A 23,258-nucleotide genomic window follows, 5' to 3' on the forward strand; every position below is an offset into this window, starting at 1 on the left:
AAGCCAACTCCTGTTCCGGACTCTGGTCATTTCCTTTCCCCTGGCTGGCTGGAAGAACCACCCACTCGGGTGTTTTCTCTGGATTATAGGTTTTTAGGTCAAACAGAAACCCTGGGGAATGCCTGAAAGAGCCAAGCTCAAAGCTGCATTATGTGTGAGCCTGCAGTGACTACCCCAGGGCTGCGGTGCCTGTTAGAGGCTGAGCTAGTGTAAATCCTCATTGCTTGACTGCTGCCCACGCAAACTAGGGGCCAGGGTTGGGCTCCGCAGCTGCCAAAAATTTCCAGGTGGCTAAGGCTGGAAGTGAGGCGCCCAGGCCAGCACCTCTTGTATCATCCCTCCAGGAACTCAACATGGATGAGACAAAAGAGCCTCTGGCCATGACAGTCCACCTCCTGGCTAACGCAGGGCAGGGCTCGCTCCTACAGCAAACACTAGACAAACTCCTGGTTTGTGTTTGCCCCGAGATTCGTCTCTTCCTGGTGTCCGAGAGAGTCAGACCAGTGAAATACGATGACAAGGGTCACTCCAAAAGGTTGCGCTTCCCGGGGATGTCAGTTTTGCTTTTTTTTGCATGACAATCTGGGAGAGGAGCGTCTTTCCCACGTTCTGGACTCACTCCGGCGTTGGCCCTGGCAATGTTATCCTGCCCAGAGCGTGCAAGGATGCCCCTTCGTCCTTGCTAATCAGGACTTCTACAGCTTGGACCATCAGCTGCCCGTCTGGGGCGTGAGGCCGGTGCATGGTGGTGGCCCCGAAATCCTCAGGGTGACGCTCTACTGCAGCTTTGACAACTATGAGGATGCCATTCGGCTCTATGAGATGATTCTGCAGAGAGAAGTCACCTTGCAGAAAAGCAGCTTCTGCTTCTTTGCCCTCCATGTCACTGAGCGTTTGGTTCTTCAGTTTTCCCTAAAGCAACTGCCCCTTGGAATGGCCGTGGACCCCAAAGAGTCTTCTGTGCTGCAGTTTCGGGTGCAGGAGATTGGCCAGTTAGTGCCTCTCCTCCCCCATCCCTGTGTCCCCATCAGCCGGACCCGCTGGCAAACCCAGGACTATGACGGCAACAAAATCCTGCTTCAGGTATTTCTATTTGTATTTATTTATTTATTTAATTTTTAATTTTATTTCTTTCAGGTATTTCTATTTTTAAAAACTTTCTTAGAGCACCCTAACTTGCCAAGTTATTGATAGTTGAGGTTTAGGCATACTCTGTTTCTAGCAACACCCCCACTACCAGCGTCTACCACTCTCTGCCAGGGTTCTCAGGCTGCCTCCCTTGTTCCTTGAGGCAGCCTGCATCCTGACAGGTCTTTTTGTACATTTGTTTGATTTGGGATCATACATGGCGCTTACTTCTGACGCTGCATCAGGACTCATTTCTGGAGTGTTTGGAGGACTACACGGAAGGCCAGGAATTGAACCCAGGTGGGCTGTATGGAGGGCAAAGTCCCTACCCGCTGTATTATTGCTCCAGGCCCTTGACAGACACTTTTTCAGTTTGGTTATAAAAGTTTGGGTCTCATGATTTCAGTGCTGTTGACTCTGTGGTTTGAATATTTAACTATCCTGTTATAATCGAGTCTCCTTGAACCCTGCTCTTTTGCTTTCCATCTTTCTTTTCTTCACCCCACCCCAATTTCTTTTCTTCTGACTTCCTCCCTATACTCTAGGGCCAACGGTGATCCACCTTAAAACATTACATTTCCTGTTTTTTCCGGGTGCTCTGGAGAGGCCCAGGAAAGCGTGAGTTTTATTTGGGAGGGATGATTGACTCTAGTACTTCTCAGTTTGGCATGTCAAAATTTGCAGGGAACTCTCAAGAATATCTATGCCACCAAAAACAATGTACTCCAGGCCACTGAGATCTCTGGGGGCTGCCCAGGTCTGTTTTTTTTTAAACTTCTAATAATTTTAAAGTATAATGTATCTTGAAATCATGAACTAAATAAGTGAAATCTGGTGGGACCAATTAAATTGTAGATTCTGGAAGTTTCATTTATGGTAGAATGAAGTAACACCCCATTTCTTAGATTTTTTTCCCTTTAACTAAACTCATTAACTCTATGTTTAGGGTTACTAAAATAGGTTACTAAACATAGGTTACAGGGTTCACCAGTAGTTACATGTTGCATTAAATATTAATTATTGAGAGTCCTTGGTAGTGCATAGAGTCAACCTGGCATGGATCGCAGCCCCTCTGGCCTAGAGGTTCTGTAGGTTCAGTGAGACAGTGAAGAAATGGCCCACAGCCAGTCAGTAGAAGTCAGGAGACATGCAGCTTTATTATAAGGCCCTAAATGCCATGTGCATATCTTACATGGCTTCTAAGCTAAGCAGCCTCTCTGCATCCAGGCTGTCTCTTATCTCTCCATGCTGCCATCTTTCTGTCTTTCTTGCTGAAACCTCTTTCTCATCCAGCCCCTTAAATTAGGGTCAGCTATGAGAGGGTCTCCCTCTCCAGGTGAGATAGCCAGGAAGTTGGGGGGAGGGTAACAATTACACTCTTGTTTTGATGAGGTGCTGGCACACATGCCAGACACAGTGCTCACTAGCAGTGGGGCTCCGGCTGTGCCTATTTGACTAGAGCAGGGGTCTTCAAACTTTTTAAAGTGGGGGCCGGATTACGGTCCCTTAGAGAGCTGGAGGGCCGGACTACATGAGCTACTAATTCCTACGTACACTGCACATATCTTATATAAATAAAATGAAAACCATTTATAAATAAACAGATCACGCACCAGTATTTCAATGGGAACTGTGGGCCTGCTTTTGGCTAATGAGATGGTCAATGTCCCGTTCCATATTTGTCACTGCCAGCCATAAGAAGTGATGCCAGTGGGCATCAGTTAATCTTGATCTGGTTGGAGATTTCAGATGTTTCATTCTTAAAAAAGTCTGTTCACAGGCATAAGTGCTACCAAAGATGGTTACCATTTTGAGTGCATGGTTCCTGATATTTGGATATACACTGAGTGTATATGCTGGTAGGTATCTTGGCAACCAAACAGTGCTCACTGCTGGCGGGTTGGATCAGACTTCTCTGCGGGCCGTATTTGGCCCGCGGGCCGTAGTTTGAAGACCCCTGGACTAGAGTGTCAATATGCCTGGCCTGCTATTGCCACCATGGTACTATAGTACCAGGCAGCAGTGCTGTAGGGACCAGATTGACACATGGTGGCTCTGGAGATTGAACGCACAGCCTCAAGCTTTCAGAACAGGCGATTTTTGCTCTGAGTCATAACTGGGAGACCCTTTCCAATAATCCTTTCCAATAATTGGTGACTGAATTGTCAGCTCTTTTCCATATTTAATTGTACTTGTCGTCCCAGACAGCTGTTTCAGAAACATTTGTTGATGGATGGACTTGCTTGTTTTCAGGGAATCTGTCTCTCTCATCAGAAACAGTATATTATATTCCAGAAGGTAATTTGGTGTAAGCAAATATTTCTTTTTATTTTACCTGCAGGCACTTCACTAAATTCATCTTTATGCTCTTTATTAGTCACTTAAAATAAAAGAACATCATCTCTGGTTGAAGTGAGTAATTCATTTTCTTCTGTAGCATTCCTTGAGGGCTTTTTTCCAAGTCTCTTGGTTGTACTCACACTGTGCCTTTCTGCTCTTCATACTATTTGTCTTCCTTCCATCCTCCCTCCCTCCCTCCCTCCCTCTCTCCCTTCCTTCCTTCCTTCCTTCCATCCATCCATCCTTCCTTCCTTCCTTCCTTCCTTCCTTCCTTCCCCTTCCTTCCTTCCTTCCTTCCTTCCTTCCTTCCTTCCTTCCTTCCTTCCTTCCTTCCTTCCTTCCTTCCTTCCTTCCTTCCTTCCTTCCTTCCTTCCTTCCTTCCTTCCTTCCTTCCTTCCTTCCTTCCTTCCTTCCTTCCTTCCTTCCTTCCTTCCTTCCTTCCTTCCTTCCTTTCTTTCTTTCTTTCTTTCTTTCTTTCTTTCTTTCTTTCTTTCTTTCTTTCTTTCTTTCTTTCTTTCTCTTTCCCTTCCTTCCTTCCTTCCTTCCTTCCTTCCTTCCTTCCTTCCTTCCTTCCTTCCTTCCTTCCTTCCTTCCTTCCTTCCTTCTTTCTTCTTTTTTTCGTGAAGCAATATAGTTTTTATTGAAACTTAAAAAGATGTAAAGGAAGAGAAAGAATGAAGTACATGTTTGAGAGAGAACACAGGCTTCTCCCAAGTAAGCAAGCAAAAACATGAGGCAAGCAAGGGGAATAAATGTTCAATGGAATACATGAGCCTGAAGGGAAGGGCTCATTACTTCATTCTCCTTCCATTCTCCATCCTCACCCCATCCAGACACACAGTGAATACATAAACATGTATTAACACACACCAATATGAAACCATATAGACACTAACAGAAATACACACAAACTCCAGTGACACATACAAACACAAATGTACACAATACATACTGTGAAACATTCAAATACACATGCATACACAGACACACAAATAGCCACACATTCAGGCATGGACACATAACACAAGACACATACACACAGATAAGACACATATTTACACAGATATTCACAAACACACAGATAGACACTTGCATTCCTTCCTTCTCATCTCTCCCACCTCCACACACCTGTCCCAATACTTATGTTTTAGTGTCCCAAGAGAAGCCTGTATTGATGTCACTCAGGAGTTTCTGCTGCCATATACAAGCAGAACAATATTTGTGGTTTGAGGCAATCAACTTAAATAGGTGCTTTTCAAATGATCAGTTAATTGGCAGAGGCTGGTTTCAACTTCTAAGTAAGCAAGCCTGGCACTACCTAAACTATCTACATAATTTGTTTCTGTGGAAAAATTTATAATGAAACAAAATCTTCTTTTGATCTCTTTTGAGACCATTTTGGTCTCTTCCCTTTCTTATGTAAGTCTCTCCCTTAACAGCTTAATAATTTTTTCAAAGATAAATAGATTTTTATTTCTTAAGTGTTTCAAGGGAAAGGAATGACAAATGATCTTCCTAGTAGCAAATGATTCTGTATCCAGAGGGTTACTAAGTTTGTTAAAGATGAGAGATGATTTTCAATTTGCAAAATTTGACAAATATTTCTAAGAAAGATGGGCTCCAAATGACAAGATTCCCTAGAGATGCATCTTATTTGTTTTTGGAAAGAGGAGCTTTCTTTTCCCTTTAGTGTTTTATTTTAGTCACTCAACATTAGGTTCTCTTGGAAAGCTTACCCTCCACCTACTCTCACCTATACTTTTACATCAATAATACTGTGTTCATTTTACCATGTTATTAAAGCTTAGACAGCTTTTTAAAAATAGAAGTTGACTTTTCCTTATATTTTTTGAAAAACAATTTTAATATTTTAGAATAGTTGAAATAAAATGGGTGTACAAGCACTAATTGGGGTCCAAAATGGCTGATACCACCTAAGTGCCAAAGACCCTCCACCACCCTGTCATTTTCAGCCCTTCTCTTCCTGTCACACCTCAAACCCCTTCCTTCATTGAGTTGTCAAAGTTCAAGTCTTTGCTTTGATAGATATTTGCATGCTTTATTTCTGTAAGTACCTCATCAAGAATATACTACAGATGAGTGACATTCTCTTTATATAACATGCATATGTGAAATTGGCTACTATTTTTCCCACCAGAAAGTCTTCTTCCTCTCCTCTCTCTCTCCTTCCAATGCTGCAGAGGTTGTTTCTCTTGATGTTGTCAAATAGACCTTTCTTTTTTTTTTTTTTTCCTTTTTTTTTTTTTTATAAATGATATAATGCGACATGTCACTGAGGCCAGATTAGAGCGTGACTTCTTCTATTAAAGTCCTGTCAATGTAATATAGCTTAGGTATTTTACTCTTTATTACTTCTGTTTGCTTCTTCAATTTTTTGCATTAAATTTTTTTCAAACTAATTGATTTCCGATAATTTTTTAAAATGTTATTGAACTTAGAATGATTGCTTTGGTTTTGTTCTCTTTTCTTTTGGGGCCACACCCGGTTGTGTTCAGGGATTACTCCTGGCTCTGTACTTAGAAATTACTCTGGGCAGACTCTGGGGACCATATGATATGCCATGGACAGAACAAGGGTGGACCACATGCAAGGCAAACACCATACCTGCGGTGCTATAGTGCTACAGCCCCAATAATGATTGCTTTGGAGGCCAGAGAGATGATCAGGTCTTTTTCTTTTCATTCTCCTTCCTCACTGTTAATTGTTCCACACATACACATATACACATATATAGATATATGCACAAATGTACATACACTGTGATACATATAAACACAGAGATACACACAAACACACATCGATATATACTAATGAATGATGTGTGCTTGTGTATGCCTGTGATAAGGCTCTTATATTGCATGTGGGCAATATGGGTTCAATCACTAGCATCATATATGGTCCCCTAAGCCTCACTAAAAGTGATCACTGAACACAGAGCTGAGCACAGCCAGGTGTGGCCCTGTCCTAGAAGAAAAAAATTATTGCTTTGAAATCTTCCTCTGAAAGTTTAGAAAGATGTAGCATTATTGAAGACTCTTCAGGGCCTTTGTCCCTATTTGTCAGCAAAACTTAAATCCTTCATTTATTTTTGTCCCACTTTCCTGCTACTTTGGGGATTCTAAGCAAAAAGGTCTCAAGTACAAGCTAGTCTGAGCAATAATTAGGCATTCACACTTGGTATAACTGGTCTTCACCCTATTCAGTAAAACTTTTTTTTGTTGGTGCCTGGCAATGAATGGATGGAAACACCTTTGGATTAAAGCATCCTTTGGATTGTTCTCTTACCCTACCTGTTCTCCAACCCAGGTTGTGATGTTTGCTTCCCAATAAAGACCCTGAATCTCAGGGAAAAACCATATAGTTTTGGGTTTTCCATGATGGAGCTATCTGCTTCTTAGGAGCAGAAGGCTTGTGTGTGGATCTTCCTGAATCTGCTTTTTATCCCCTTAACTGTGTGTATATTATTTCCCATGTCAGCGTTTGCTTCCAGACCCAGTTCACTAATCTCCTGGGATTGGGCATGAAGCTTTCTCAACACAAACTCACAGGACTGGGTTGGTGTCTGTGACTCTGAGTTTTTGTGTGTTTGCATGGCTTCTGAGGATTTGTGATCGTCAGTATCCACAAATCTGAGTTCTAACTAAAGCTGGACTCTGGCCTAGGGCTCAAGGACACTGGCGCCTGCAAATTAATGTGGTATCATGGTCTAGATTGTTTAAATAGTGACTGGGCACTGTGGTCACAAGTACCCAAACATGCCAGCAAAGAGATCTTTGTAGATAATGCTAGGAGGTGGAGGGGTGGGGTTATGTTGTGTTTTCACTTGCTAACTGGAACTGCACAGCCAAAATTCAACATCTTGATGTCCAGTTAGAATCACAGAATAATTTTTGTACTACTGAACTTGATTCAGCTGAGATGAGGATCTTGGTTCTGGCCCAGCAGGTAAGAAACTCATTTTTTAAAATCTAATCAATTTGACACTGACCCAATTTGATTGGACCAAGACCAATTATATCAGAAAGAGGCTAGCACAATGAATGAAACAGCAGCAGTCTAACTGCATTTCAGTGTCTTTTTTTTCCCTTTTATTCTTTCAGCACACATGTTGATCCCAGGTTCTGTGCATGGTATTTTGCTAATTGTCCTGACTTGTGTTCTTAGGTAGAGTTTCTGAAGTTTATAGGGGTCTTAGCAGCTGGACAAACAGATTCAGTCTTCCCAGTCTTCTTTTCATTACCAGAAGTCCTTACTTATCTGCTTCATATAAATTTACATTTTTTATCCTAAAAAAAAAAGCACATAGAGTAGAAAGGGCCAGTCATATAATAAAAATCTTTAAACATTAAAAAAACTTCATATTTATTTAATGTCAAATAATCAGAGATTTGATTCTTTTTTTTTATTTTTTATTTTTTTGTTTTTTGGGCCACATGGATGGTGCTCAGGGGTTATTCCTGGCTATGTGCTCAGAGATTGCTCCTGGCTTGGGATGCCAGGGAATCAAACAAGTCCATTGTAGGCTAGCATGCAGAGATTTAATTTTGATATATGATTTAAATTAAATTTTAATATATAATTTAATTGTAATTTATAGATTTAATTCTACATATTAATTTAATAGATTATATATGTTACCATGCATTTATATATAGAAATATATTTCAAATTTAGATATTTTTATTTATTATTATTATATTTTAAACTTTTTTAAACACTGTGATTACAAAATTGTTCATTGTTGGATTTCAGTCATACAATGTACACCAACCTTCATCAGTGCACCCTTTTCATCACCAATGTCTCCCATTTCCTTCCCACTCCCTACATTCTCACCCTACCTTGCTCTAGGGCAGGCAAAATATTTTTCTCTTACTCTCTCTTTCTCTCTCTCTTTTCTTTTTGACACTGTGGTTTGGACTATTGTTAATGGTGGGGTGCCTTGCCTTGCTTACTAGTTTCTCCCCTTTTTAGCACCTCGTTCTTATCCAGAGCAATCAGTTGTAACTCTAATTGTCCTTTAGACCCTTCTCTACTCTAGCTATACTCACTGCTCATTAGTGAGCTTTCTATATATGGGCTAGACCTGATCTTTGTCTCTATTGTCTCTGGGTACTATTACATTATATCTCTTGTTTTTCTTATATCCCACAAATGAGTGAGATTATTCTATGACTATCTCTTTCCCTCTGGCTCATTTCACTCAGCACAATAGTCTCCATTTCACTCAGCAAAATAGGTTCCATGTCCATCCAAGTATAAGAAAATTCTGTGACTTCCATTTTTTCCTAACAGCTGCAAAGTATTCTATTGTTTAGATGGAACCACAGTTTCTTTAGCCACTCATCTGTTGTTGAGTAGCTGGGTTGTTTTCAGATTCTGGCTATTGTAAATAGTGCAGTTATGAACATAGGAGTGCAGAGGGCATTTTTGTATTGTGTCTTTTTTTATTCCTGGGGTATATCACTAGAAGTCACTAGGTATATCACTAGGATTGCTGGGTCACATAGAATCTGAATTTCTAACTTTTTAGGAATGTCTGTATTGTTTTCTGAAAGAGTTGGATCAGTTTGCATTCCCACCAGCACTAACTTTTAGGCACTCACTTTTATGTAGCAGACATTACTGACTGCTTACTATATGTAAGTGCTAGAGATGCAATTATGATGGTATATAGACTTATTTTCTTCAGCTAGTAAAGTTTTTTTGTTTGTTTTTGGGTCACACACAGTAATGTGCTGGCACTATTCCTGGATCTGCACTCAGGAATCACTCCTGGAAGTGCTCAGGGGATCATATGAGATGCCAGAGATCAAACCTGGGTTGGCCACATGCAATGCAAGCTCTTTAACTACTGTACTGTACTGTTTTGGCCCCTCAGCTAATAAAGTTTACAGGATGATTCAGAGAAGTAAGCAGGCCTATTCAAAGCCATATGGTAATTTTCCTAATAGGGGAAGTACAGAAGTGTACAGCTAGTAAAATGAAATTATTATTATAATCACAATTCATAACCTCTCAATAACCCTATGAAATTGATACTCTTTTTATTGAAGAAGAAACCGAGGCAAGGAACATTTGGTAACTAGTTTGAAGTTTAACATGAATAGTGACACCTCATTCAGATTTCAGTGATATCAAGGTTTCCAAAAGGAAATGCTGTGTAAGCTAGTAATTGACTAAGTGTGGAAGTTTTTTAGGAAAAAGGGCAAGATAAGCACTATCACAGACAGATAAATAATATATATATATACAACGACATTAGGAAACAGAAAATAATGTTCAAGGAACAGAAAAAAAATTCAACATGTGGAGCTTGAAGGGCATACCATGAAGGAGGGTTAGGCTATGTATAAGAATTTACTATTTTTTGGTAGGGTTAGGATTAGAATTAGAGTTAGGGGTAGGGTTAAGGTTAGTGGTAGGTTTAGAAATCACTCCTGGCAATGCTTAGGGAATCATATAATCCTATTAGGTGTAGGAATAGGTTTACTGTATGGGTTAGGTTTAGGGTTGGAGTTAGGGATTAGGGTTAGGGATAGAATTAGTGTTAGTGTTAGTATTAAGTTAGGCATTCTGCATCTCTCTCACTATCATTTTCATGGTAGTTGTTATTGTTGTTAGTTTTCTACATACACTCACTGCTCTTTGTGCCAAACTTCATATCATGAGCTGGTTCTCCCATCATTCAGCTCTATTGGCTCTGGATATTATTGCTACACTGTCTTTTATTTTTATTATATCCCACAGATGAGTAAGAACTCATATGTCTCTCCCTTTCCCTCTGGCTCATTTCACTCAGCATAATAGTCTCCATGCCCATCCATGTATAGGCAAATTTTATGACTTCACTTTTCATAAAAGCTGCATAGTATTCCATCGTGGAAATGTACCAGTTTTTGTTTGTTTGTTTGTTTGTTTGTTTTTGGGCCACACCCAGTGACTCTCAGGGGTTACTTCTGGCTGTGCACTCAGAAATAGCTTCTGGCTTGGGGGATCATATGGGCCATTGGGGGCTCCGACCTCGGTCTGTCCTAGGTTAGCACATGTAAGGCAAATGCCCTACCACCTGCACCACCGCTCCAGCCCCTATGCACCAGTTTCTTTAGCCACTCATCTGTTGTTGGGCACCTGACTTGTTTCCAGATTCTGGTTGTTGTAAATAGAGCTGTGATAAACATAAAGCTGTGATAAACAGAGAGCATTTTTGTATTGTGTTTTTGTGCTCCTAGGGTATATCCCTAGGAGTGGCATAGCTAGATCATATGGGAGCACAATTTTCAGTTTTTTGAGAAATATCCATATCGTTTTCCAGAATGGTTGGACTAGATGGCATTCCCATCAGCAGTGAATGAGAGTTTCTTTTTCCCTGCATCTCGCCAGCACTGATTGTTCTTGTTCTTTGTGATGTGTGCCAGTTTCCATGGCATGGGATACCTCATTATTGTTTTGATTTGCAGCTCCCTGATGATTAGTGATGCAAAGCATTTTTTTTTCCATGTGCTTTTTGGCCATCTGCATTTCTTCTTTGAGGACATGTCTATTCTTTTCTTCTCCCATTTCTTGATGGGGTCAGATTTTTTTTTTCTTGTTAACTTGTCAGTATATTGTATATCTTGGATATTAGCCCTTATCAGATGGGTTTTGGATGAACAGTTTCTCCTGTTCCATGGATAACCTTTGTATCCTAGTCACTATTTTCTTTGAAGTGCAGAAGCTTCTCAATTTAATGTAGTTCCATTTGTTTATCTCTGCTTCCACTTGTTTGGACAATGCTATTTCCTCCTTGAAGATTCCTTAGTCTTAATGTCATGGAGTGCTTTGCCTAAGTTTTCTTCTGTATATGTTATAGTTTCAGATCTGTTATCAAGATCTTTAATCCATTTTGATTTGAACTTTCGGTATGGTGTTAGATAGAGGTCAGAGTTCACTTTTTTGCATGTGATTGACTAGGTGTCCCAACACCATTTGTTGAAGATTTCTTTGCTACATTTTGCTTTTTTTGGGGTGGGGGTTACTCCTGGCTCTGCACTCAGAAATTGCTTCTGGCTGGCTCGGGGGCCATATTGGGTGTTGGGATTTGAACCACTGTCACCCGGGTAACCACGGGTTGGCTGTGTGCAAGGTAAATGCCCTACTGCTGTGGTATCTCTCCGGCTCCAATATTTTGCATATTTTCCCATTTATCAAAGATTAATTGATGTATGTTTTGGGCTCATTTTCTGAATACTCAAGTATTCCATTGCTATTTTGATGACTATTGCTTTGTAATACAATTTAAAGTTGGGAAAAGTGATAACTCTCATCTTTTTTTCCTAAGAGTTGCTTTAGCAATTCATGGGCATTTAATCTTCTAAATAAATTTCAGGAGTGTTTGATCCACTTTTTTGAAGAATGTTATGAGTATAAAAACTTATATTCCTAAATGGCACTAGGATGTGCTAGCACTCTTTTTGACAACTAGAACTATTTTGTTCAGAACTTCAGTTGAGGAACAATATACTCAGAATTTTCTTTGATGCATGTATGTTGGAAAACTAAATGGAAACCCAAAGTCAAGCATGTGGTTTTCTTTCTCCAGACCAGGTGGTTTATATCAATCTTGTTTCCGTTCTCTTTCTTTGGGTGGTATACCCACCATGGCTTATTTCTAGTTGTAATTCTGTGCTCAGGGATCACTCCTAGTGGTGTTGAGGGGGCCACCTGGAGTGGTGAAGATCAAATCTGGGCCTACTATGCATAAGGCAAGCTTCCTATCTGCTGTTTTATCTCTCCAAGCCTTCTGAAGGGTTTTTTTTGAATATAGAAATAACCAAGTGAATTCTCCTTTCTGGAAGAAAAAAATATTATATTCAATTAAAAGGGAGGCCATAAGTTTTTCATTAGAACAAAGATAGTAGCTCAGCTTTTGAAGGATTGGGGAGATTTTTTTAAAATTTAAATTGCTAGGATCAGCTCAAAGACCAAGTCTACCAACCACAGAAAATGGATTAAAATGACATGGAGGGAACAAAACTTCTAGAACCACAAAGAAAGACTTCATCACAAGTTCCACTCCCTGACCTGTGCAGATACTGAGATCTCTAGATACAAAGGTCTGATTTTATCACCCAGGATGGAGCAGAAGTCTTCCATACACCACAAAAGCACCAAGGGGAGAGTAAATGAACCTGAAAGGAGTCTATAGTTAATCCCATGACAATATACTTCAAGGGTGGAGAAACCCGTTTCTCTTAGGCCAAGGGAATTCCTTTTTGAATGACCCCAATATTTACTGAGTCTGTGCAGGATGGAAGAAAAAAGAAAAAAAAGGCAAAAAGCATAAAACAATTTATTTATTTATCTAGTTTTTGCTGATTTATTTGTTTTGGTGTGGTTATTGAAGTTGTTGTCTCCATTCATATTTATTATTTTTTCTTCTTTTCTTTTCTTCCTTTATGTGCTCTGCCATGTTTATTTTTTATCTCAAGACCATGGCCTTCATGTGGTGCTTATCTTTATTGTTGGAGTGTTCATTGGATATTTTATTTGACATTTCTTTTTGTACTGTTGTGGTGTTCCACCTCCTTTTTCCCCTTCGTCTCTCAAACCTAGGATGAGAGCTTCCAGAAGGACTCCGCCCATTTTCGGCGTATTTGATTTTTTCCCCAGTTTATTACTTTTCTCTTCTTCAAACAAAACCACATAACTTGAACTATCTAGTCCTGCCTTCCAATTAGAGCGAGAAATAAGGGAGGTACCAAGACCAAACAGGTGTAGGACCACTAACTAGTTAGCTAGGCACAGGAAGACCACTTATTCTGGCAGCCCCGGGGGTGAGAGAGGAGGACATGGGAGGTAGGACGGGAATGGAGGTGGAGGGAGGACAACTCGGTGATGGGAATTCCCCTAATTTTATGTTAATATGTACCTAAAATATTATTGTCAATGATATGTAGGCCACTATGATTAAAATAAAAATTATATTAAAATTATGTTTATTTTATACAAACCATACTTTAATTTTTGTGTTTGAGATCTTCTTTCATTGTTATAAAATTTTCATAATTGAGTTTTAGTCATACAATGTGCAACATTCTTCACCAGTGCACAGTTCCCACCACCAATATCTCCAGTTTCCCTCCTGCCCTCTTTCTTGCTTACCTCTATGAATAATATTTTTCTCCTCTCTTTCTCTCTTCTATTTTTTCTATCTCTTCTATTTTTCTTCTATTCTCTTCTATTTTTAGACACTGGTTTACAATATTGTTACTGAAGGGGCATCATGCTTTGTTTCCTTTCTGCACCCAGTTCTTTTCCAGAGTGATCATTTCTTTTTTTTTTTTTTTTTTTTTTTTTTTGGTGGTTTTTGGGTCACACCCGGCAGTGCTCAGGGGTTATTCCTGGTTCCAGGCTCAGAAATTGCTCCTGGCAGGCACGGGGGACCATATGGGGCGCCGGGATTCGAACCGATGACCTCCTGCATGAAAGGCAAATGCCTTACCTCCATGCTATCTCTCCGGCCCCTGGAGTGATCATTTCTAACTCTCATTGTCATAGTAGTTTATTCTCTGCCCTAACTGCATTCCCCTACTCTTTGTGGCAATCCTATCAGGAACTGTTACTTTTGGCTCTCATCTCTATTATCTCTAAATATTATTATGTTACTATCTTTTTTTATATCCCACAATCATTCTATATAAATTTCTCTTCTTCTGACTCATTTTGCTCATTTTAATACTCTTCATATCCATCCATTTCTAAGCAAATTTCATGACTTCATTTTTCCTAACAGCTGTGTCATATTCCATTATATAGATGTACCACAGTTGCTTTATTCATTAATCTGTTCTTGGGCACTTGGGTATTTGTGAATAGTGCTGCAATGAACATTGGAATAAAGATTTTTTCCTTCAGGAAAAGAAGACCCAGTTGACACGAGGAGGCAACATTTTCCATCTGATTTTGAAAAGACAACCAGGAGTATTCTCTGATGAATAAGAATATAGGAAGATGTTTGAGGTCAAGGTAGAAGGAAAACCTTAATTTTTAATTTTATACTCTTCTACAAGGAAATTTTTAATTTTATCTCTTCCGGAAGAAAAATTTTTTAGTACAAGCTTTTATAATCATAAAATATTGTAATTAAAAGGATCACTTACAACTAAATAAAGATAAAGGAGAGCAGTAAGAAGGAAAAAAGGAGAAGGGAGAAGCAGAGAAGGGAGGAAGGAGAGACTGAATGAATGAATGAATGAGTAAAAATCACTAATCTAGGGCTGAAATCAGCCAACTCCTGCTGTGGAGAGCTAAAGATGGTTTTGTTTTGGTTTATTTTTGAATGGTTGGAAAAAGTGTTTTTGACTTGTGAAGTTTGTGTGGTTCCAATTTCATCGCTCAATTTTATTGAAACATAGTCACAAGCATTTATCTATGTATAGTCTATAGGGCCTTTGTGGCGTCGTTGAGTCATTGTAATAAAGACCAGCCAGCCTGCAATTCACAGATAAATTCTATATGGCACTTTATAGAAAATCCTTGCCATTTATTTGTTCTAAAAAAATGAAAAAAAAAATCCCTTTTTTGGTTTTTCTTTTTGAAGTTTAGTAAGTCACCACCCCATTTCTAGCAGAGAGGAATCTCAAGAGATGTGGTGTGTGTGTGTGTGTGTGTGTGTGTGTGTGTGTATGTGTGTGTGTGACACATAATCAAAACCATGCTTTGTCTATGTGTAGGGTGATTTACTCATTTCTATTTTTAGCCTACTTTTCACTACCTTTTGCCTTCTTGCTTTGTGAAATAAATATATACTATTTTTAATAGTCTTTTAAAAAAGAACAGTATTGAGTTTTACAGCAAAATGAAACAGAAGTACAGAGAATCTGTAATTCCCTCTAGCAAACCACCAATATGAATGCATCATTATCATTCAAAATTCATGCTTGATATTAAGGGTACTCTATTGGTTTTAAAAAATGCACAATACATATCTACCATTGTATCATAAATATTAATTTTCTTACAAAAATTCATTTTTTTACCTAATCCCACTTCCTTGTCCCACCAACCTCTAGCAACCACTACCCCCTTCACTATCTTGATGTGTTTTGCCTTTTCTAAAGTTCCAAGTGGTTTGAGTAATAGTCTTTTTATATTGGGTTCTTTCATTCAGTTGATGCACATGAATTTTTCTACACAATTTCTTTTTTTTTTTGCATTTATTTCTTAATTTTTGTTTTTTTATTAATATCTTTATTTAAACACCTTGATTAAGAATATGATTGTAGTTGGGTTTCAGTCATGTAAAGAACACCCCCCTTCACCAGTGCAACATTACCACCACGAATGTCCCAGATCTCCTTCCTTCCCACCCCATCCCCACCTGTAGTCTAGACAGGCTTTCTACTTCCCTCATTCATTCACATGGTTATGATAGTTCTCAGTATAGTTATTTCTCTAACTGCACTCTCCACTCTTTGTGGTGAGCTTCATGTTGTGAGCTGGACCTTCCAGCCCTCCTCTCTTTGTTTCTGAGGATTATTACAAAAATATCTTTTATTTTTCTTAAAACCCATAGTGAGACTATTCTGCATCTAACTCTCTTCCTCTGACTTATTTCATAATCGATTCCATGTACATCTATGTATAGGAAAATTTCATGACTTCATCTCTCCTGATGGCTGCATAATATCCCATTGTGTATATGTACCACAGTTTCTTTAGCCATTCATCTGTTGAAGGGCATCTTGGTTGTTTCCAGAGTACACAATTTCTTTTTTTTTCTTCTTTATTTGAATATCTTGATTACATAAATGATTGTGATTAGGTTTCAGTCATGTAAAGAACACCCCCCATCACCAATGCAACATTCCCACCACCAATGTCCCAAATCTCCCTCTATCCCACCCCACCCCCACTTGTACTCCAGACAGGCTTTCTAGTTCCCTCATTCATTCACTTGATTATGGTAGTTTTCTGTGTAGTTATTTCTTTTTTTTTTTTTTTTTTTTGGTTTTTGGGCCACACCCGGTGACGCTCAGGGGTTACTCCTGGCTATGTGCTCAGAAGTCGCTCCTGGCTTGGGGGACCATATGGGACGCCGGGGGATCGAACCGCGGTCCTGTCCAAGGCTAGCGCAGGTAAGGCAGGCACCTTACCTCTTGCGCCACCGCCCGGCCCCTGTGTAGTTATTTCTATAGCGTATTCACCACTCTTTGTGGTGAGCTTCATGAAGTGAGCTGGTGTTCCAGCCCTCCTCTCATTGTCTCTGAGGATTGTTACAAAAATGACTTTTATTTTTCTTAAAACCCATAGATGAGTGAGATCATTCTGCGTCTTTCTCTCTCTCCCTCTGATTTATTTCACTCAGCATGATAGATTCCATGTACATCCATGTATAGGAAAATTTCATGACTTCATCTCTCCTGACGGCTGCATAATATTCCATTGTGTATATGTACCACAGTTTCTTTAGCCATTCGTCTGTTGAAGGGCATCTTGGTTGTTTCCAGAGCCTGGCTATTGTGAATAGTGCTGCAATAAATATAGGTGTGAGGAAGGGGCTTTTGTATTGTGTTCTTGTGTTCTTAGGGTATATTCCTAGGAGTGGAATAGCTAGGTCGAATGGGAGCTCAATTTCCAATTTTGAAGGACTCTCCATATCGCTTTCCATAGAGGCTGTACTAGGCGGCATTCCCACCAGCAGTGGATAAGAATTCCTTTCTCTCCACATCCCCGCCAGCACTGATTGTTCTCATTCTTTGTGATGTGCGCCAATCTCTGCGGTGCAGAGTACACAATTTCTTAACCAACTTATTTGTTTATTGAAGTCCTACTGTTATTGAAATAAAATCACAATTGTTTATATTTTAGGGATACAATGTTACTATACCATATATTACTACAGTCTCCTTCAAGGTTTTTGGTCTCTCTCTCTCTCTGTCTGTCTCTCTCTCTCTGTCTGTCTCTCTCTCTCTGTCTCTCTCTGTCTCTGTCTCTCTGTCTCTCTCTTTTTCTCTCTCTGTCTCTCTGTCTCTCTCTGTCTCTTTGTCTCTGTCTCTGTCTCTCTCTCTCTCTCTCATGTTTGGCAGCCCTGAGTGGGAAAGAGGCTTCACCTGGCAGCTGGGCCCCATGGGCCCCTGTGAACCTCGCAGCACTGGGCCCTGGCAGCCTTTGGTCTCTGCAGGGTGCATCCCTGGCAGCCTTGGGCCTTTGCATTCCTGCCCTTCAGTAACTTCCATTTTTTATTAGAGTCAAAGAGTTTGCTTTTATTGAATAGCTTTTTCTCCTTTGTTTTATTTTCTTTATATTTTATTGAAGACTGAGACTATCCTCTATTCATCTTTATCCTCTGTCTTATTTGGCTTAGTATGATCCTCTGAAATTCTACCCATGTAGTAAAAGTTTAAGATGTCCTCTTTTCTAATGCCAAATAATAATTCACTGTGTGTACAACTTTCTTATCAGTCATCTGTCTTTGGGCACTTCAGTTGCTTCTATATGGTGGGGATCATGAATAATGCAATGAACATAGGTATGCAAAAACTCACCCAAAGGGGTGAGTTGTTTTTGTATTTATTGGATAGGTACTATATTTCATTCTTTTTGATCTTTAAGTAAGGACTCAGTCAGTAATGGCTGAACCCTAGATATAAATTTCCAAGGATTACTGACGAGCTGGGAAACATTGTAATTTACAGAAATTCTCTTGACAAAAGGAAGGGATAGAAAGGTGAAGTTTCCAAGCATGAAAGATTGGCCAGTAAACTAAATCTGTGAGACTAGGATTTGTAAATTAGGAGTCAGAATGAAATTGCTAGGATTGCCAGAGGCAGTGCTTACTCCTTTGATAAGCTTTTTTATTTGTTAATTTTTACATAATACTAGATTATTGCTCTTTTTTTTTTAAATTTCTGCTCTTAATAAATAGTACTACAAATTTAAAGAGTACATTGGTATTGAGCCATAGAGATAGCACAGCGCTAGGGCATTTTTGCCTTGCACCTGGCCAACTGAGGATGGACCAGGTTTGATTCTTGGCATAACATATGGTCCCCTGAGCCTGCCAGGAACAATTTCTGAGTGCAGAACCAAGAGTAACCCCTAACCGCCTCTGGGTGTAGCCCAAAAACCATTTTAAAAAAAAGAGTTCATTGATGGCAAAGATGTCAAAAAATTCACATGCTCACAGTGCTTATATATTTTCAGTCAAACAAGATATATCACAAGTGTTTCGTGTAATCTTTGGTGATTGAAAAGTTTAATTCTTATTTCAACCATGACTTCGGTGGCACTCAGCATACACAATTGAAAACACGTTACTTACATCACATGAGACCATTTACTGAAATGCAACATTTGAATGGCTTTATCTAGAAATATATAATAGTCAAGTAGCAATATGATTCCCAGAGCCTTTATCATTGTGGGAAAGTTAATTTAGGGGATTCCAAGAAAGCAACTTCTAGTTGGAGCTGCTGCTGACTATATTAGACTCATTGTATATCAATTAAGAATATCTAGTATGTCTTATTGTATTATTAGTTTGTTTGATTCAGCTAAACTACAGAAAGTCTGAAAAAGATAAGGCATGACAGGGGCTGGAAGGATATAATTCATTCTCGGCACAGTTTATGGAAAACATTTATTCTATTTGTTCTATATTTTGCTTTTCTCATAGGTCCAGTTTAATGCAAGGCTTGATGTTAGAAACGGTGAGTTTTCCTTTCGAAATGGCACCTCAGGAGCTCACACACTTCCTCGAGACTCCAGATTGACCCTGGCCTCCCAGGGAAGGACCTTAGAGCCAAGAAATCGAAGGTGCCGGAGCAGGAGGATGAAGGTGAATTCTCTGGAGTTCCTTGAGCCAGGAAGAAGCACAGGACTGGACACTTCTCATGGTTGTTCAAGGGGAACTTCTGGCTGCTCAGCTCAGCTCAGCAGCCCAACCACCATCAACCAGCACCCAATGCCAACTCCAAACCTGCAAGTCAGATCCAGCATGAAAGTCCACAGCTGGGAAAACAGCTCTGAGAAGCTGGAGGCAGAGACGAATGTGGACACAGGTTTCACGGTGGTCAGTTCTGAAGAAAAGCAACTGATTCTCAGCAGATTGCCAAGAGACAGGTCCAACCATCTTCTATCTTGCTTGTCAGTTACTTCCTTGGGGACAGCTGCCTCCAAAAATAACAGAAGCATGAAAGAAAGGGCCCGTCCTTTGTCACTTATTAGCCAGAAGGAACTTGGTGCAATGGGCATTATTTACAAATGTCCCCTTCACCTGCCAGTTCAGGGAGCAGAGAAAGAAGAAGAATTCTTTATATAGTACAAACCCAAGGTGATTTTCTAAACCATGATCATACGCATTGTTTTAGAAGTGAAACATCAGCTAGGATTAGCCTATTTCCTGTTCATCTGAGAGGAGTTGCCTGAATCCTTACCATCAACAAATCTAGGTTGCTCTTATTTCAAGTGTTCCAAGCCATACCGGTGCAGTGAGTGGATGTTTCTTTGTTTGCATGGCCAAAAGGGAACATTGCCACCATAAAGGAAGAAAGCCCAACACTTGGAAATGACTCTAACCTGAGTTGCTGAGTTCAGCATCTCTCAGGATAACTGTCTTGTATGCAAATGAGTGAACTACATTATGTAAAGCTGATGACTGTAATTTGCTTTTAATTTTTACTCGGGTTACCTCTCTCACCCCCTGGACTCGCTGTGTTTTTTGTTTTTAATTTTTATGTGACCTCCTTTGGTAACCAGGTCTTTTCTACCTCCCAACCCTCTGGTGGTTATGCCTTTAAAGTCATTTACATCAGAAATGAACTCTCTTGCAATGTGTGTTTTTTTTTTTAAATAATAGACAATTCAATTTGCTGTCTTTGTAATGAGCAGAGATGTTGTGGGTTGAAGAAAATCAGGTTAACAAACCAGAGTTAGACTCTAGAGTTTTGTTGCTTTCCTCTCATTTGTTTCTTTCTGCTCTACTCTAGTGGGACTAGTGGAGAATTGAATTATAAACTAGAGAGTCTATGACCTGATTGGAGGGTTCAACATCTCCACACAGCAGAACAGGAAGGCTGGAATACATTGTTCACTGGAGCAGGCCTGGAGATCTTCTGACTGAGTTCTCAATCCCTAAATTCCTTTCAATACTTTTTCATCCCACAAATATTTATGGACCTATTATGATTAAGGATGATATTGGCAATGGTGCATATATATATTTTATTGCCATCAAACTCAGAAAGGATTTATGGTTACACCAGGATAATAAATCTGTTCTAAAAACTCTGAGGTCTGTATTAAATTCCAAATAAAGTATTATTCCTCTGGAAACTTTGCCAGAGTTGATTCCCATTCTTACTGCCCCAGGTTTACAGCAACCATTTCTAATCTGTGGATGAAGATTTGCCATATTCAAATTGCCATTCAAATTACAATGAGCAATTACTCTCTTGCTTATTGGTTTCACTTATTGGTTGGGTCAATAACACACTTGGGAAATATGAGGTCTGTATAGTTCAGTTCATCAATAAAGTTCTAAGAAATCCACAATGTGAATTTTATATTTCAGGATGAATGTTGTGTGAGAATTTAAATGCTGATTTAATTGGATCTTTGAAAAATTTGATATTAGGGCAATTATTTGGTAGAAAGAATGACTCAGGCCTATGGACCAATCTGGTTGCAGCAACACATTCTGAATTTCTGTGGTCTTTTAGCTAGGAAAAAAAAAAAAAACCAGGGTTGAATTGAAAGCATACAAAATTAAGAGTGATTATTTCTTTTTTTTTTTTTTTTTTTGGTTTTTGGGCCACACCCATTTGACGCTCAGGGGTTACTCCTGGCTATACGCTCAGAAATTGCCCCTGGCTTGGGGGGACCATATGGGACGCCGGGGGATCGAACCGCTGTCCGTCCTATGGTAGCGCTTGCAAGGCAGACACCTTACGTCTAGCGCCACCTTCCCGGCCCAAGAGTGATTATTTCATATCTTTATAATTTTTTTTTGTTTTTGTTTTTGTTTTGGGCCACATCTGGCAGTGCTCAGGGGTCACTCCAGGCTGTCTGCTCAGAAATAGCTCCTGGCAGGCACGGGGGACCATATGGGACACCGGGATTCGAACCAACCACCTTTGATCCTGGATCGGCTGCTTGCAAAGCAAAAGCCACTGTGCTATCTCTCTGGGCCCATATCTTTATAATCTTCATATATTTATTATCTCCCTCAAGTTAAAGTTAGATTTGGGGAAGTGAAATGCAGAACTTTATTTTGACTTTTCATAAAATAAGAGTGACAAATTTAAGTCTTAATTTGGTTAAACTGTTGAAAAGCATGATGAGGAGATTACTGACATTTTCCACTTTCTTGAAGTTATCCTAGTGTAGTGCAATGGAGGAGACTAAGAAGTCAACCAAAAGGACAGAAGGATAGGGAAGAAGTTAGTCTGAAGAAGATTATAAATGGAAAAAGACTGAAAAACACTGTTTTAAGAGGTCATTTGTCATTGAAATTAGGAAAGCAGAATAATGACATATCCAAGCCTTGGCTTAATTACATCCTCACAAAGATCTCTTTTTCTTTTTTTTTTTTTTTTTTTTTGGTTTTTGGGTCACACCTGGCAGTGCTCAGGGGTTATTCCTGACTCCAGGCTCAGAAATTGCTCCTGGCAGGCACAGGGGACCATATGGGGCGCCGGGATTTGAACCGATGACCTCCTGCATGAAAGGCAAACGCCTTACCTCCATGCTATCTCTCCGGCCCCAAAGATCTCTTTTTCATATAAGTCAAGGTTCATAGGTATTAGAGATTAGGATATAAAATATCTTTTGAGGTACCACTATTCATCCTATTACAGGACTTTTATAATGGTGGGATATTTTCTAGTTTAGTCTGTAACTCTCCCACTTCTTTCCTCCTCCTCCTTTTTTTTTCCTTTGTTTTTGTTTTGTTTTGTTTTGTTTTGTTTTTGGCCACATCATGCAGCAGTAGTGCTAGGGTTACTCCTGGCTCTGTGCTCAGAAATCGCTCCTGGCAGGCACGGGGAACCATATGGAATGCTGGGATTCAAACCACTGTTGGTCCTAGGTCAGCCCTTGCAAGGCAAACGCCCTACCGCTGGGCTATCTCTCTAGCCCCTTCTTTCCTTCTTAATCTCTCTCCTCTCTCCCTTTCTTCTTCATTCTCCACCCACCCTACAAACAATATCAATTTCATCAGGATCCTTGCTTATGAGTTTCATAATTGCAACAACAGCCTAAAGCAGCACCTGAACCAGAGTAAACACTCAGCGATTCTTTGCAGACTGAATTAAAAAACAAAATAATTAAACTCTTCGGATTGTATTCCCCGAGCATTTTGCCCATGAAATCTGTGCTACTGGTAACTCATCATATTAATGTTGGGTATGCAGTTCTCTCATGCCCTCATTCTAACACACAGTTTTCATAAAACTAGATAATCATTTGGTCCTTCAAATGAGCAACAACATTTATATACTGAATATTGTGCTTGATGTTGCTCTGGGAATAACAGTAGCTGAACATACTTACAAATATGTAGTGCATAAGCTTGGTTTTATTTCATTTGTCAGTTCAATAGTAAATAATTGGGTTTTCCTCCTTTGTTCATAGTTTTCTATTTCTTTCCTTTTATTTATTTTTTTGGTGGATGGGGTGTCCTATCTTGCAGTGTCGGGGGAGACCTGAGGTGATACTTGCAGGCTCATGAATGGTGTAGGAAATCTATCAGGGTTAGTCAGATACAAAGCAAGTGCCTTAACCCTGTA

General features: G+C 39.6%; 1 protein-coding gene across 1 annotated transcript; it reads left to right on the top strand.

Annotated features, from left to right (window-relative positions):
- Nucleotides 1–353: 353 nt before the first annotated feature.
- Nucleotides 354–19,792, top strand: FAM124B (family with sequence similarity 124 member B). Its single transcript, XM_049768160.1, is given in 3 exon segments — nt 354–566; nt 568–1,083; nt 19,148–19,792. Coding segments are annotated over 3 exon segments (1,374 nt in total).
- The last annotated feature ends 3,466 nt before the right edge of the window (nt 19,793–23,258 follow it).

This window comes from Suncus etruscus, chromosome 2, assembly GCF_024139225.1.
Source record: "Suncus etruscus isolate mSunEtr1 chromosome 2, mSunEtr1.pri.cur, whole genome shotgun sequence".
In the NCBI taxonomy this organism is placed as follows: Eukaryota; Metazoa; Chordata; class Mammalia; order Eulipotyphla; family Soricidae; genus Suncus; species Suncus etruscus.